The 16,844-nt window shown below is 38.8% G+C and overlaps 3 protein-coding genes across 5 annotated transcripts; 2 read left to right on the forward strand and 1 right to left on the reverse strand.

Annotated features, from left to right (window-relative positions):
* Window positions 1–289: 289 nt before the first annotated feature.
* LOC108095593 (1-acyl-sn-glycerol-3-phosphate acyltransferase alpha) lies at window positions 290–7,942 on the reverse strand. Of its 2 annotated transcripts, none has more exons than XM_017196756.2 (4): window positions 7,786–7,942; window positions 5,801–6,274; window positions 2,993–3,126; window positions 290–2,546 (listed from the first exon to the last, which is right to left on the reverse strand). In XM_017196756.2, the coding sequence occupies exons 2-4, from the start codon at window positions 5,980–5,982 to the stop codon at window positions 1,879–1,881; spliced, it is 984 nt and encodes a 327-aa protein (XP_017052245.1). In that variant the 5' UTR covers window positions 5,983–6,274; window positions 7,786–7,942; the 3' UTR covers window positions 290–1,878. The 2 variants fall into 2 exon arrangements, with proteins under 2 accessions (XP_017052245.1, XP_017052246.1); XM_017196757.2 differs by lacking the exon at window positions 7,786–7,942 and adding an exon at window positions 7,368–7,475.
* A 1,780-nt stretch (window positions 7,943–9,722) lies between these two features.
* LOC108095572 (ubiquitin-like-specific protease 1C) lies at window positions 9,723–12,553 on the forward strand. Of its 2 annotated transcripts, none has more exons than XM_017196722.2 (2): window positions 9,723–9,828; window positions 9,950–12,553. In XM_017196722.2, exon 2 carries the CDS (start codon window positions 10,038–10,040, stop codon window positions 11,931–11,933), a length of 1,896 nt encoding a protein of 631 aa, XP_017052211.1. In that variant the 5' UTR covers window positions 9,723–9,828; window positions 9,950–10,037; the 3' UTR covers window positions 11,934–12,553. The 2 variants fall into 2 exon arrangements, with proteins under 2 accessions (XP_017052211.1, XP_017052212.1); XM_017196723.2 differs by having other exon boundaries at window positions 9,729–9,828; window positions 9,953–12,553.
* A 108-nt stretch (window positions 12,554–12,661) lies between these two features.
* On the forward strand, window positions 12,662–16,226 carry LOC108095573 (multifunctional protein ADE2). The gene is made up of 5 exons (XM_017196724.2): window positions 12,662–13,131; window positions 13,755–13,958; window positions 14,274–14,418; window positions 14,993–15,105; window positions 15,171–16,226. The coding sequence occupies exons 1-5, from the start codon at window positions 13,101–13,103 to the stop codon at window positions 15,971–15,973; spliced, it is 1,296 nt and encodes a 431-aa protein (XP_017052213.1). The 5' UTR covers window positions 12,662–13,100; the 3' UTR covers window positions 15,974–16,226.
* Window positions 16,227–16,844: the final 618 nt, after the last annotated feature.

Raw genomic sequence — 16,844 nt, forward strand, 5'->3', positions numbered from 1 at the left:
ATTTCAACTGTTTGAGCTCAAACATTTTAAAGTTGTTGGCGTTATTGATTTTTCAACTTGGCCAGTTGCTTTGCAAGTCGTAAAATAATATACAGGAAACTATTAATCAGTGCGATTAGCAAATCTCTATGAAAAACTGATTTTTCAAAAGAGAGTGTTGCCTTTGGAATCACATTTCAATTGGTAATATTTAACGATCCGATAAGATACAAATCTTAAAGATACGAATGAGCAGAGTCCGTGGGGAAATCTCAAAGCGAAGCCCACCGCCAAAATCAAACAAACATTATATTTGAAAAAAAATATTTATTATACTCGTAATTAATTGTTTCCTTCGCCTTCGTCATCTTATCGCTTTTGATTTGTCTTTAAAGTAAACCGCATCGTATTTACAAAGTTATGTTAACACGTCACCAGACAGATGGCATATAATTGGATACAATACATAAATAGGTGTTAGTTTAAAGATCCCTTAAATTCCATAGATGCCGTGAGGTGAGACAAGATACAAAGTGAATCGAATCAGATTACCTTTTTTAATGGGGACCCTAACCTAGTTAGGGAATGTCTAGTAAATAAAATACGCTTGGTTTTAAAAGAACGCGGTTAACTGCTCGTCGATTGCACAAATCAACCATGTTTTGTCGGCCTACGTATGTAATGTCATTTGCAATTTTAGTCATTCACAATTTATGTTTAAATAAGTTTATATATAATATAGGTATTTGGTTTATTTATCTAACAACTACACGCGGCAACAGGAAGAAAATATCAAAAGGGATTACTGAAATCTATGGATAGATACGTATCTAATATTATAACAATTGCTATAACATTTGTTAGAGACAAATTTACATTCAATATCTACTGTATAATCCGAATGTCTTTCAGTTTAACAAGTTCTTCGATTCCTGTTGCAAAGTGCATGTTAGATTACATGTTTTTGGTTTGTTTGTTAGTTTGGTTTTTGGTATGTATTGCCTAAGAAGATAAAGTCTGACAGTCGAGGGTCGCAATTTGCTTGTTACTGCTCCTAATACTCGTTTTGGTGCCATTTAGTTAGCCAAACTATTTGTGTGTGAGTGCTCTTGTTCTTTGGCTGCAGCCGGAAACATTTCTTGAGTCAAGTCAAATATTTTTTTTTAATACACTTTTTCTTAATCTCTTAGATGGAACAAAGTATTAATGCAAGTGCTCAAATCTACAAAATGATGCTCAATTACAGGCAGAAATGAGTTCGCAAAGTTGCAATACAGCGAAAAAGCGTGTAAGATTTACAAATGTTAAAAACTTTTTTCTAATAGGCCTACTTGGGATTTCACCTCCTTAAATTTAAATATGATCGATTTTTGCGCAGTGTTTTGTAAGGTATAAATACTTTCAGCCAAGTCTATTTAAAAAACAAAAACAAGAAAGCAACTTTTTAAAATTCGTTGTTTACATATTTTTTGATTACTCGAATATTTACAATTATTTCACTTCGGATATTAACCTTTCCTGATTTAAATAAATATGCTAATACCGACTGAATTTCTAGATTAAATATTGTTTAACAATTTTAATACCGTACGTAGAGTATTTGAGTATAAAACTAAATATTACAGCTCTAAACAAATTGTTATTAAATTAAATTAGCAATAATTAAAAGACAAGAGGTTTTAAAACTTAGGACTTCACAAGGTAAAATAACACAAAAGTAAATACTTTCTCATACTATAGATGTTCGTACTTTGTAATCCCAAATAGGCCTTAAAAATGTGACTGTAAATAGCTTGACATGTCCTCTGAATGATGGAGCCTCCAGCTACGCCAATGAGGTGTCTATTCTCTTGTTTTTGGATATGAGTGGGTGTGTGGATTATTTAACTCCAATGTCGCCTAAAGCGTCTTGAGCAAGCTGGCCTTGGCGGCACCGGCTCCATAACCCGATGGCTGTCCATAGCCGGAACTACTGCTAGCCACCGCGGCGGCGGCTGCCGCAGATCCTGCAGGACCCACGGATGCAGGAGGATGCACAGATACCGAGATCGGAACGCCGGCCTTCGTCTTTGGTTTGTATCGCTGCAACGCCTCCGCCGACGTTTGCTTGAAGGTCTCGCTCATTTGGGAGCGAACGCGCTCCATCAGCACATCGATGTCGTCCTTTGTCAGACCTTCGGTGCTGACCGGCGGCAGAGTGGTGATCACAATGCGACCCGCATTCAGGATCTTCTTCTTGTCGTTGAGGAATGTACAGTAGGAGGAGAAGACCACCGGCAGGATGGGTATCTGCTGGTCGATGGCCATGTGAAAGGCGCCCTTCTTGAACGGATGCAGTTCGCCGGTGTTGCGTCGCGTTCCCTCTGGGAAAACCCAGAGCTTAATCCGCTGCTTCTTGATCCGCCGATTGACATCGTTGAGCGTTTCGCGCGCCTTTTCGCCTCGCACCCGATCGATGAAGATCAGACCCGCCAGCCAGGCGGCCAGTCCAAAGGGCCAGGCGTAGAAGAGCTCCCTTTTGGCCACCACCGTGCACTTGTTCATCACATGCCAGATGTCGAACATGCCTGCAAGCGTGAAGGGCGAGAAACCATTTAGTTAAGAACATTAAGAGATCGTTTAAACAGATTCCGCGAGTGGAATCAATTCGCAGCAATTATAGCGAGCAATAAAGCAACATTTATTCAAGTTAATAATTAATTATATTAATTTATTTGTGAACAACAAAATAGATTTATTTTAAATTATCACAAAAGCATTAGCTTCAATTTTAGGAAAACATTAAAACAAAAAAAACGAATAAGTTTAAACCATTTTAATTTCATTAGTTCCAATAATTAAATTAAATTAGGTCAAAAATATGAAATGGTTAAATGACAAAACAGCTCTACAAACCATTTAATTGATTCGATTTCAGTACCAAAACTAATTTAGCTAAACCATTATCTAATTGAATTAATCTGTTTTCCCTGGTTTCTTTGTAATTTCGCCCATTTATAGCCCAGATTATTACCGAGTACGTCCAGTGAGCTCTGGTGGTTGGCCACAATGATGCAGGCCTGGTCCTTGGCCAAGTGCTCCTTGCCACGCAGCTCCCATCGCAAACCGATCAACGTTGAAACGCGGTGGCACCAGGTGCTCGCCCATCTGAAAAATAAATAATAAATATGTATTAAAACTTTTAAGGATTATTATGACCCTGCAAAAATATACAATATGCAGCAACCTAAGAAGTGTCGAAATATCCAGAGCTTTAAATAATAAGACTGATGCCGATTTACAGAAAACATCGGCAAACACTTGTTACGAACCAACTACCCAAAGTGGCTCATAAATAATATGAAGCTCAGAATTTATTTTAATTAAAAACCTCTCTCGCCACGGATTGTATTACACAGTTAGCTAAAAGCCACAAAAATTGACTGTATCGCTGTGCCCAAATGAACGTCATTAAACATTTCCCACACCGATCATTTGAGCGTAATGAATTCAGCGGCAAACAAGGCCGATTGTGGATTTACGAGTAATATTGTCTAATCAAGTTGACAGTCATCGAAGCGTGGCTCTGATTTCCGCCCCCTTTCGGCCGGGATGTCATTCGGCTGGCCATCCATCCCACGTGGCCTAATCGGCATAGTCGTCGTGTCACGTAATTACCGACCGAAAGGCAGAGAGACCGGGAGCGGTACGTATATAAATGATACCCCCGGGAGGTTGGGCGTGGGTACACCGGGAATTCTGGTTTATTTCTCACCTCCGACAACGGATCGATAAACTGCATTAAATAGTTAAGGCGGCATAATTGATTCAGATGGTTGGTGAATGTGCGCGACTACTAGGCTTCCAAACCTCTACTTGTAATCCATTCCCGATATCAAATATTCATGGTTGCCTAATCCCATGGGTTATTCGAGTCGACCAAATCGCTGAGGTGGCGGGAAATTCAAGCAAGTGCACTAACCGCACACCAAAAAAAAAAAAAAAAAAAAACCAGCACCGAAAACCGCAGTGGGGACAAAAATCGGTTTTCTCAGGTTTTCCCCTAGCGTGCAAAAGCTCCCTGGCTCCCTAGACGCCTTTCCCCATTTCCATCCACCTGGAAACTCGAGCACCCAACAATCCAATTTGATTCCCCTCGAAAACTTCGTCCTTGGAATGACACTTAAACTTGAGGCTCCTTTAAAAACCCAATAAAAACAGCTTTTTCGAATGCAAATTAATATTTTTAAAGATCGTATAAGTAGAAAAAATGTTTGGTTAAAATGTAAAAAAAAAGAGATAGTGCTTTTTTAATGTTTTATTTTCATGAAAAAAATATACATATATATTCAAATTGGAGAATACAAATAAATGAAATCATTGTATTCATTCCTTTTATATGAATTTTCTATAATTGTTTGATTGTTCTTTAGAAATCTAAAATACGTGATTTATTTATGTTCTATGATCTAATCTGTATGGAAATTCAGCTGACTTGACGTAGTAACAAAAGAGGAAACAACAAATATCCATCAGTGTGCAATAAATACGTAATAAATTCGTTATCGCGCTTCGCCAATTGGAAAGAAGTTCGTCAGAAACTAAATCTCCGATGTGGCAAATGGTGAAACCTATTGTTATCGCGGTATAAATCTATATCATTGATTTGATGGATACAGTTTATGGGCTATGATAAAAACGTGTAAGAATCATAAATACCTACATAAAACTTTAAAGGTTACGCTGCTATAAATTTTTTTGTTTTTTTCAATAAAATAAACCTTGTAAATATTTTTGCAGTGCACAAGAATTGGTAAATTTTTGGAAAAATCTTGGACCTTGGCGGGCAGATGGCCAGGAGTGCATTGCGGACACCTGCAGTCACTCCTTCGCAGTTGGGCCTTGTTAATATTGATAGCCAATTAAAGTTGAATGTGTCATTGACGCAGTCGCCTTGGGATTTCAACCAAAACCTTTCTTGAAGAATGACCAATCGAAAATTCAACCGTCATTGGTTTGGGAACCCCAATAACCCAGTTTATACGTTGGGCTCATAGATAAGTCATTTCATTCGGTCAAAATTAAGTTGGCGATACTGCAATTACTCTATCTTTCTGTCTTGCCCAGTACATTGCATTATTTACCAGCAATTTGAGGGACCCAGTCGATGGTCTAAGGTAGAAGTTAACAAGTCACGTGGGAGGGTTTAGAAAATTGTTTCATTAAGTGAATTGACTTGCATTAAAAATTGGGACATGAACACAATGTTGGATTAGATTACATCTATACTTTAAATATGGATTCAAATAAATAAGTCTTAGTTCATCAAAAACCCATTTGTTTAAGGGGTTACAGGTTTTTAAATGCTAAGTGTGCCTTTTAAATTATGAATCCATTTAATACAAAGGTGAATGACCCTTAAAAACAAATAGGTCAAGGTTAAAAGCGTGAGCTTGAGTATATAATTTAAAGACACTCTTACTTCCCAGCTAATTAACTGCACTTAAATTTTTAACAACCCTACCTTTTTTATCAAGATAAGTTAATAATCGTTACAAAAATACAGCTCCTTATTTGCCATGTTATTTTGTAGCTATCAAGTTAGTCAAAAGCTATACTTAACAAAGTTAGTAAGCAACTAAGTAAGGCATTAAAAAAAAAGTTACTTTCTAGCACAATGTTGTTTACTTGCAGCAATATTTTTATTTAAAATGATCAATGTTTTGCGCCTTTTATTTAAATGTTTTTGATTTGAATATTAGTTACTCAAGACCTTAATTGATTTAGATGAACACCCATTTACGCCTCATCAATTTTTTAATGGTTATTTTTGAATACTCACAGCAGATTTCGAACATCACAGGGTCGCGTTAGGAAGGCCGGGATGAGGACGATCGAGTTGAAGGATACGATGCCGTAGTACATCAGGAATTTGAAGTAGTATCGGAATATGTGATTGGTCTCATAGAGAAAAGGCAGCATCAGCAGCAGGAAAAGTCCCAGCAGCTCGATGAACGAACTCATTTTGATCCCGATTTCAATTGCCGGGGCCGAGTTTTTTTTTTTTTTTTTTTTTTTTTGATTCCGTTAACGATTCAATTGCTGGTTCCGATTCAGATCCGGATCGTGCTAGAATCAATCTGCGTACTTTCCCTTCTCCCCTTCCCCCTTCTTCCACTCTCTCCACTCGATTTGCTCCCCTATAAATCGCTATATGTTCCTTCCTTCCAATTTCTCTGGCTCCTTTGGTTAAGGCAGATTGCAGTCTTTTGGGTGCGAGTTGTGTGTGGGTATGTCGGCTGTTCCTGTCGTTGTGCTGCAAAAAAAAATTTAATTCCTCTTATAAACTACATCAATTTGAAATTTTTGCATTTAACTAGTACTAACATTTTGTTTACAAAAAAATAACCTTAACTATTAAAGGTTTTTGAAATTGTTTTATACAGTTATTATGGATGAAAATCAAAACAAAATTTATGTAAGTTAACAAAGGCCTTGTAAAATTTGTGGTAAATAAAAGTATAAACAAAAACATATTCTGGTGTGGTGGAATGACACTAAGAGTATGACAAGAGTTAAAATCTAACCGTTTTAAACAGCTTTTTTGAACTCGGTCACTTAAGGGTTAAAAGTTGCAGTTTTACAAGCAGTGCCCTTTTGTTATGGTTAACTTAATAAAGTGTTAAGTGGTGATTATAACGGGGAGGAATGAGATCGGGCGATTTGAGTTTGTTGCACGCCACATTTCTCCCACTTCTTTTATCGTTCTTTCTTTTACTTTTTTATAACATAACAATTATGAGCATGCAGAAAGCTACAACAACAACAAAAACGTACAAATATATGTACATGTGCACAGCAGCCCAGCAGAGAGAGAAAAAATCAATTTAAATTTGTGCCCAGCGGCGAAAAACGAAACACAACAAACAGGGGAAAAAACGAAGGAAAGGGAATCGAGCATTCCATATGTGGTTTGTATAGACTTTTATAGTTTCGTAGATACAGTAAGCGGTATTAATTGATCATGTATGGAATCTTAATTTGAGTAAGGCGAAAAGCGGCTGAATAAACTTTTTATTGTGCGGGAAATTGTCTATTTGCCTATTTTACCGCCTATCGTCTTTATTTATTTTTTTTTTTAGCTCTACTTATTTTACCTTTTAACCGTAGTTTAACTTATTTCAAATGTCTTAAAAGAAAAGCCTACATTAGAAATACTACATATATTATTAATATGTACTTAATAAAATTATAAAATCTTCAAAATAAAGAAAACAACTAACATTAAAAACGACAATAGGAACTTCTTTAACGTAAAAGTAAACATACATATGTACATATGTCATTTTGCCAATAAGATCCATTAAGGGTTATTGCTCTCTTACTTTCTGCAAAAACAATGCACTTACTTTAAGAATTAAAATGTTACAAGAATATCAAGCCATACAATGTTTTATATCAAAGAACTTAAACAAATATAAGTAATTTTGCAAAGAAGGTTAATACTCTTTTTTTGAACACATCTGGCACTCAACAAAATAGCAAAAAAAAAAAACTATAATAGAGGGTTGCACAAAGAAAGCGGGCGAAAGAGAGAAATAGAGAGCGGCAGACACGCCAAGGATAATAGCAAAAAGAATAAAAACACAGAGAGCACTAAGCACATACACATGAATTAAACATAAATAAATACACTTTTCGCCTGCTTCTTTTTGATGCGGCCAAATCTTTACAATTAACTTAAACAATTTGATTATAATACAATTTACGCCAGCGAGGAATTTACTACTGCACGACAAAAATAACAAGACAAATCTGGGTTCTCACTTTTTTGTTGCTGTAGATTTTAATAAAAGGGATTACGTTCTTATGTTTTATTTTTTGTTTTTGTTTTGTTTGTTGTTTGCTGCTTTTTGTTTTATTTTTGTTGTTGCGCGACGACACAACGCCGACGTCGACGGCGCGAACGCAGTTGTTAGGGATGTCGAAAATGTATAAGAATATCGATATATTGATGATTTAAAAAATTGTTTTATAACGATATTTTTGACCAAAATATCGCATATCGATATATATTTTAAGTTATATTTTTCGTTTTTTCTCGAGAGCGCCACCGGAACGTCAACGGACTGAACTTGAACCAAACGAAATTTCGGCCGCTGGAGGACGCTTTTTTCAAGCTAGCTAACAGATACTTTATATTGGCCAACGTTTTTCTCAACGGCTTACGTTAAACATTGATTAAAATTCCACGAGGTAAGCTATTGATGTTTTGAAACTGTTCAATGTTTTCGTAGCCCTAAGTTATGAACATTTTTGGTTAGACCAACTAACGAATTTCTAAGGAACTGTCGTCAAATGGCTTTTTCAATGAAGAATCCAGTTTACCCCCGTAGTTTCCGTAGTCCAATAGGAATTTTGGTAAGGGACTCGGCTTGTACACCCATTGTTCTAATTGTACTGGTGCGCATGTCCGTTACGGTTGGGCAAACGTTTTTATTCGTATTCAAATGATGTTCATGTGCAATACATTTTATGTAAAAATTATCGATATAAAAATGGGTGTATGTCCGTAATGGAAAGTACCTATATTGGCTTATGTCCATGCTAAGTCTATTACTATTTATTAATATTACTATTTACAATAAATTTAAACAGGTAAGGAATTGTAAATTAAGCTTTAACTTTATTTATAAATTAAGAAACAATTCAAATAAAATTTAAAGTTGCAAAATTCAAAACATTAGAAACTACAACATTCCAGATAGCGAAAAAAAAACAAATTCAATTTTTGAACTCCATTTATTGATAAAAATAAATAGTCAAAATCGTAAACTGATAAAAGAAAATTCCGTTAAATATATAATTTATACCAAAATATTAGATAAAACCAAGTTTGTCTCAGTCTATTTCATCTTCCTTAGACCCAAGAAAAATTGTGAAATTCATTACAAATCTTGGCAAACTTGCTGACAACTGGTGAGATATGATTTAGGTGCGATTTTTGCACTTGGCAACCAGAAGTAAATGCGAAATCAAGCCCTTTGGCCTGCGGAAAACGTGTCTACCAGCCAGCGGGAAACCGTTTTTATTTTTATAAAGACGGTCTTGAAAAAAACAAAAACAAAAATATTTTTGTTTACATTTAGTTACGTTATCTCTGAACGATCCGTGTGGTGAGGCGCTACAACTGACGACTTAAAGTCGGACAGGTGGACGATCGGATGGACAGCTGATGGACGCAAAACTATAATGTTCCATTGCTAAGAATGGGAATATAACAAAGTCGAGCTTTTCAACAAACACCCTTAGAGTAATTTATTTTGTTTTCGAATCAGAAATCATTCACCAAAACAATTAGTTTGTTTGAACTTTGTTATTTGGTTTCATATAAATATTATTGTACTAACATACGTTTTAATAATAATTGATAATTATAGTAATTTAGTAAAAAGTGAATTTTTTTCATTTATAGAAATCAAAAATATTACTTTTCTCATTTGACCTGAGGTTAAAAATATTTAAGACAAAACATGAAACGAATATAAATATTGTATAAATACTATAATTTTATAAACTCTAGCAAACTCTTATTTATTTTGTAATGCTTTTTAACAAATTTATTTTTATTTGAAATGTATCCCCTAAAAAATCCACAAGCAGCTGAACCAAAAAGTTTACAAAAGGGCATATCGATAGCTGTAGAGATACGATATCGATAGGGCTTCGCACAGATGTTTTTGGATACACCACTAATCGCTGAAGTTTTGCAACACTTAAAGATTCGACGCCGTTTACAAAATCTTCAAACGAGGAAAATCCGAATTTTCCGAATATTTGGACTCTGAAAACCCGTCTTTCCCGCTCGAGGTAAATTGCCCAAAGTTAAGAAATAAAATTAAAAATCTAATTGTGTGGCGAAAAATTCAAACCAAATTCTGACAACCTGTTAAATCTTTATCCGAAAACCAAACAAAAAACATTTATGCAGCAGCCCGGGATTTTTCAATCGACTCGAAAAAGCGTTAGAGGAGATCGAACAATGTCTATGTGGTAAATAGAATTGATTCGTGTGATATATGTGCGCAAAGATCATGAAACGCAAGAAGTCGAGTTCGTCGTCTTCGTCGTCGGCGGAGGAGAAGGAGGAGGAGGAGAAAAAGGAGGAGGTCCCGCCAACGCAGCGACAACGATGTCCCTTTCCTGTTCCCCGGGGCACGGCAGTTCGTCGGATTTCGCTCAACGATTATCTGATATTGGTTCACCAGTTGATGATCGATCAAAGTGCCCAGGATTGGCATAAACGTAACGTCAAAATGCTGGTGATCCGCGGCGAATGTGGTCCGCAGCACGTCATCACCTTCAAATTGCCCGGTTCGTCCTGCACGGTCCACGATATCCTCGAACAGTTGGGCGTGCAGTTCGATGAGACGACCACGATCGATTGCCTAGAAAATCCCGGTGGCAACATCCATGTGGTCGTCTCCGTGGGCTTCATCATGAAAGCGCCAGCTGGCGAAATGGCTTCCCAGGCGGAGGAGATGTACAACGAGATGGTCGAGATGAAAAAGCTGGCTCCCAGTGATCCCAAGAGGCTAAAGCTGGAGGAAACGACCGGAAAACTGGCGTTTTCGAACGGCACCCAGAAGAATTGGCAAGCTGACAGCACACCTCAATGGTGGAAGCGCGAGGAGCCCAGCGCTACAGTTGAAGAAACCGCTTGTCCAAGGGAAAGCAATCTATTCCAGCGGTTATTCTGGAGAACTCCATCCCCAGGACGAATTGATGGTGCCACCAAGCAGCTGGAACCCCAAGGAACTTCGGCCACCGCCTCGTCGCCAGCGAAACCTAGTGTAGTTGAGCCAACCAAATCCTTGCCAGATGCTTGTCCGTTTAGCAGACTCACGCAAACGCTCGAGGAGCAGGCGGAAAAGCGAAGACTGCGAAGGAATCGCAGGTACCTACTCAGTCAGGACTTCGACGATGCGCCCGTGGTGCTCCTGAGCAGCGAGGACGAGGAGCCAACCACCGATGAGGGTTTGTCGGAGACGGGGGATGGATCACAGGGACTCGAGGGAAATGCTCCGTCAGTGGACAAAAAGCCACGGCAACTGTCCGCCGACGAGGACTTGACCCTGTTGAGGTATCCCCCGACGGGCACCGGCGGTCTGTGCATCAGCATGAAGGACTATATGTGCCTCAGTCGCAGCACCTATCTGAACGATATCATAATCGACTTCTACCTGCTGTGGCTGAAGAACACGGTGATACCAGAGGCTCAGCGCGATAGGACGCATATATTTAGCACCTTCTTCCACAAGAGATTGACCACGTTGTCGCGTCCGATGAACATGAAACAGACGGCGGCTCAGAAACGCCACGAAAGGGTGCAGAAATGGACCCGATCGGTGGATATCTTCGACAAGGACTTTATCATCATACCCTTCAACGATCAGGCCCATTGGATTCTCGCCATAATATGCTTTCCCAGCTTACCGGGTCCCATTCCATATGATGATGGCCAGTTATCTGGCGATGATGACCCGATCAAGCAGCCAGTGATTCTCATTTTCGATTCCTTTCCGGGCGTGTCACGTAACCGCGTAATGGTCATACTCCGGGATTATCTCACCTGCGAGTATCGGGCCAAGAAACCGAATGCGGAACCGCGTGTCTTCAACAAGATTAACATGCCGGGACATCGAGTGAAGGTTCCCCAGCAGGAGAATCTTACCGATTGCGGTCTCTATCTGCTGCAATATGTCGAGCAGTTCTTCACCAAACCGATCAGAGACTACAGACTGCCCATCAATGAGCTGAGCAATTGGTTTGACTTGCTGACGGTCACCAAGAAACGCGAGGATATCGCCAATCTCATTCAGCGTCTGATGGACGAGAACACGCAGCATCAACAGCGCAAAATCTTACCGGTCATCGAGTTTCCCACACGAAATGGTCAAATGGTGGAGGACTGACCCTGGGAACATGTTTGATGGGTGGCGGCACGCCCTTAAAAACGAGTATAATGCTAGCTTTGTTAAACAAAGTCTTTAAGAACTACCAAATCTATCAGCATTACCCATGTATACCTAAGATATTACCAAATTATATAGTGAATAACAGATGCCAACTTCAAAAGTCCGAGGGCATTTCTCATCGGCTTTATGCTCGTTTTTAGAAAAAAAAACCTTTTGCCCAAGGACTGCTCAAGCGACACGCAAGACAACTGAGAAGAAAAGCACAAATTCGGATGGATAGTAAGTCTTAACTAGTTAATTTTGCTTCGCGGAAAAGAGCATTCTTTATATAGGCTGAATTGTTTAACAAGAGCATTAAAAGGGATTCCCTTTTCCGGTTCACAAATTCTTTTAAATAAGATTACCAAGGTTTAGAAGTCAGAGGGAAATGGTTAAGGGGCCAATAAAGGTCACCAGGAGATGGGTCACAATGAAAAGAAAAGTAATCAGTGAAGTTGGAGTCACCAAAAGAAAAAAAGAGCTTACATAAAACATAGGGAAGGCCACCGGAAGGTCTAGAAAGTCACAAAAAAAGGAAATGGTCACCAAAAGAAAAAGGATTAGGATCACCAATATAAGCAACGGAGGTCAGAGGTAAAGAGAGATAAGAGGTCACCACTACTAAGAGTAAGGTCACCAATACAACCACCGAGTTAGAAGATGAAAAATGAAAAGCTTTACACTATACCAAAATTAATCTATAAATTAGCGAGCCACTTGGGAATTGCAGGGTACTACCGATTAGCACTATACCCGTTTCTAAGCCCACACACACACACGCACGCGCAGTGATACTATGTGTATACGATCTCTGTGTGTTGGTGGGGGTTTCGGCGATAAGAAAATCGAGCCATAAAGTCGCGCCGGCGATTCTGCTGACGCCCAGTTGCTTTGGAGTGATTCTTCGAGTCAGACGAACGGCGGAGTTTATGCAGCGCGTACAAACAAACAAACGGCAGGAAAAAAGCTAAGAAGCAGGGAGAGAGAGAGTGAGAGTGAGAGAGAGGCAAAGCAAAGCACAAGCGAATATCGAGCACAAAGCAAAGCGCGCAACACGTGAAACAGCAGCCGCCAATTGGGTTCAATTTCAATTCTGAAACACGATCGAAAAGAACGCGAATCGAGATGTCGTCCGCAGCCACAACAACAACATCCAGTAAGTTGTCCCGATCTTGAGTTACTATATCAACTATAAACATCCTCAAGTAGAAGTAAACATGCGTGCATATCAAATTTAGCCTATTCAGTTCTAAAAGTAAATTTCATTAGGCCTCCAAACAAAAGTAAAAGTCCCCAACATCAGCAATACGTTTACCCATAACATTTTTTTATTATGAAAACACAATAAAATATAGATCGCAAAGAGTAAAAGTGAAAAATAAAATAATTGGGCACAATTTGATAACAGTCCCGTCAAAGTAACATTTTTCCGTGAATCTTATTTTTCTTATTTAAAATAACAACAATTAAATCTGATAACCAAAAATAAATAATAATTTGCTTTTCGATTGATGTTCATAAAACCTTGTTTTGGTAAACAAAAATGATTTAAAATTGATAACTCAAGTTTATAAATTTGCTCCTATAAATATTATTTACAAATTTATTAGATTAAAGAAACGCTATCTGTTGTTAATCTCAAAATAATAATTAAATAAATAAATATATTAATATTATGGATGTATAATACAATACACAAAAAGCATAAATATTTTTGTTTATCGTTCAAGTTTGTATGTATTAAATTTAAACTAAATCATATTTCAATACTTTCCACAGTTGAGGGCTACAAGCTCGGCAAGGTCATCATAGAGGGCAAGACCAAACAGGTGTACGACCTGCCCGAACAGCCAGGACTTTGCCTGCTCCTCAGCAAGGACCGCATCACCGCTGGAGATGGAGTCAAGGCCCACGATCTGGCTGGCAAGGCGGAGATCTCCAACACCACCAACGGTCAGGTGTTCCGACTGCTCAACGAGGCCGGTAAGTTATAGTTTATATCAATGTTTACTTTACAAATCTCGGAAACAGCTAAAATTGCTAAAACTACATTTTGAAAGTAACAGCTTAGATTATCTTCGATTTCTTGTTTACCTTTAAACTTAAAAACAAGCATTTTAAAGTTTGAATTATATAGAATAAACTATATAATTGTATTAAAGTTTATTAATTTCTTTCAATGGTTTTGTTTTTCCTAAATAAGTTAAAAATTTGTTTCCTTTAAGTCTGTTTTTAAAATATTTATTTAGTATGGATTATTTATTGAACTGTTTCTTATATTCTTTTTTTTATTAACAGGTATTCGCACCGCCTATGTGAAACACTGCGGAGCAAAGGCCTTCATCGCCCGCAAATGCCAGATGATTCCCATCGAGTGGGTGACTCGGAGATTGGCCACCGGATCGTTCCTCAAGCGGAACGTCGGAGTGCCCGAGGGCTACAGGTTGGTATGGCAACAGTGGGTGTGCGTCTCTAGCCGGGGGTTATCACCCGATCCGATCCAAAAGCGAACCGGTTCGATCTCTGTTATCTGGGACCGCTTGCGGTAAACAAATTTAACTGCAATCGATGCACTGCGGCAGGGTCAACACTCGCTGATAAGCCCCCATAGCGATATACCTCCGATTCCCCCTTGGAATAGCAGCACATTGCTAAGCTCAGCAAAAAATAGAATCGTGGGGTCGGAAATTCGAGCCGGATTTTCGTCACAGCGGCAACGATCTCTCCCCGCAGAATCCGTATCATTTGATGTCTATCCAAGGCAACAGACCTTTTTATGGCTTTAATCATAACCAACACAATCATAGAACAGCAACTCTATGGGGGTTTTGATTCAATTATAAAAGTTAATATTTACAAAATAACAATTTAGTTTGATTAAAACACTTTTAAAAATTATGAAGAGCATCCTTTAAAGTTATAAAAAAATTAAATTATCCTGGGGACATTAATTGTTCTGATTATTATGAGTAACAAATTAGCACCACTAAATTAAATACAAATCCTTTTTTTTTCAGATTCTCCCCACCCAAACAGGAGACGTTCTTCAAGGATGATGCCAACCACGATCCCCAATGGAGCGAGGAGCAAATCGTTTCTGCGAAATTCGAGCTGAATGGTCTGCTGATCGGTGAGTCCAATTAATTTATTCCTCAATATTTAGTTAAATTATTTTTTCTCCCAAAAACAAAACAGGTCAAGATGAAGTGGACATTATGCGTAGAACCACCCTGCTGGTCTTCGAGATTCTCGAGAGGGCGTGGCAGACGAAGAACTGCGCCCTGATCGACATGAAGGTGGAGTTCGGTGTGTGCGACGATGGCAACATAGTGCTGGCCGATATTATAGACTCCGATTCGTGGCGTTTGTGGCCGGCCGGCGATAAGCGATTGATGGTCGACAAGCAAGTGTATCGCAATCTGGCGTCCGTTACGGCCAGCGATTTGGACACTGTCAAGAGGAACTTCATTTGGGTGGCCGAACAACTGGCCGATATTGTGCCAAAGAAGGATCATCTGGTGGTCGTCCTAATGGGCAGCGCCTCGGATACTTCGCACAGCGAGAAGATCGCCACCAGTTGCCGATCCTTGGGCCTGAATGTCGAACTCCGGGTGAGTTCGGCCCACAAGGGACCCGAGGAAACGCTGCGCATTGTCCGCGAATACGAATCGGTGATGACCAATCTGATATTCGTTGCCGTCGCCGGACGATCGAATGGACTCGGGCCCGTTGTCTCGGGCAGCACCAACTATCCGGTGATCAATTGCCCGCCCGTGAAATCGGACAACATGCAGGTGGACGTTTGGTCCAGTCTGAATCTGCCATCGGGCTTGGGCTGTGCCACTGTTCTCTATCCGGAGGCAGCTGCTCTGCATGCGGCCACCATTCTGGGACTGGGCAACTTCATGGTCTGGTCGAAGCTGCGCGTCAAGGCGCTCAACAACTTCATTACCCTCAAGAAGGCCGACAAGGAGCTGCGCGGCGTGCGAAATGCCTAGATTTCCTTATGGATTCTTTTACCTAGGGGTCCATTTGATTCCATCGAGGTATCATCGTTTGGCAATCGTCCAGAGATCCGCTTAAGATCATCTTAAGATCCCTTTGTTGTTTCTAATCCTCTCTAATTTTTTTTTTCGTAACTAATCCTCTTTATTTTTGTAGTTTTAAGAAAACATGACTTCAACTAGTTGTACCCCGTTCTCTGTAGGGTAACTCGAAATACCTAATAATAAAACGGAAATCTAAATGTTAGACCTTGTTGAATACTTTTTAAATGAACTATTTTTAGTTATTTAATTATGGGAATCGCCAAACTTCATCCAGATATTGGAAAACGGTCTCCAAAATCAGAGGAAGATAAACTACACGATGTTTTAACTGGTTGAATTTTGTACTCTTAATAATTTTATTTTGTTATATTATTTTTAAACCAAAAGAGATGAAAAAAACCTGAAAAACCTTTAATGATGAAATTTTCAAATAAAGTGCCAACTTACATGTTCGTATATTTTTATATTTTTATTGGCATACTTTTGGGCTTATTTACGTATAAATCACTGCACAAATGGTTGAAACTGCTGCACAGTGGTCGGTCCCATAGGCCAAAAATAAAAAAATCAACTTTGGAATTTTGATTTCAAATTTGGCGCATCTGTTTATCAATAGAACAAGGCTTAAAAAACAATTATTAGTTTTTTTTTGCCCCACACCTTCGCGGAGTAATTGGCGCGCAAAGTGAGCGCACAAACCAAGCAAAAAACTAAAAGCCACTGCAGTGGAGTGCATACACAAATTTAAAAATTTTAAATATATTATAAAACGCTGTTAAACCAAAAACGATTGTAATGGATATTGTATATAATGGTATAA

This window comes from Drosophila ficusphila, unplaced genomic scaffold (assembly GCF_018152265.1).
Source record: "Drosophila ficusphila isolate 14025-0441.05 unplaced genomic scaffold, ASM1815226v1 contig_198, whole genome shotgun sequence".
Classification (NCBI taxonomy): domain Eukaryota; kingdom Metazoa; phylum Arthropoda; class Insecta; order Diptera; family Drosophilidae; genus Drosophila; species Drosophila ficusphila.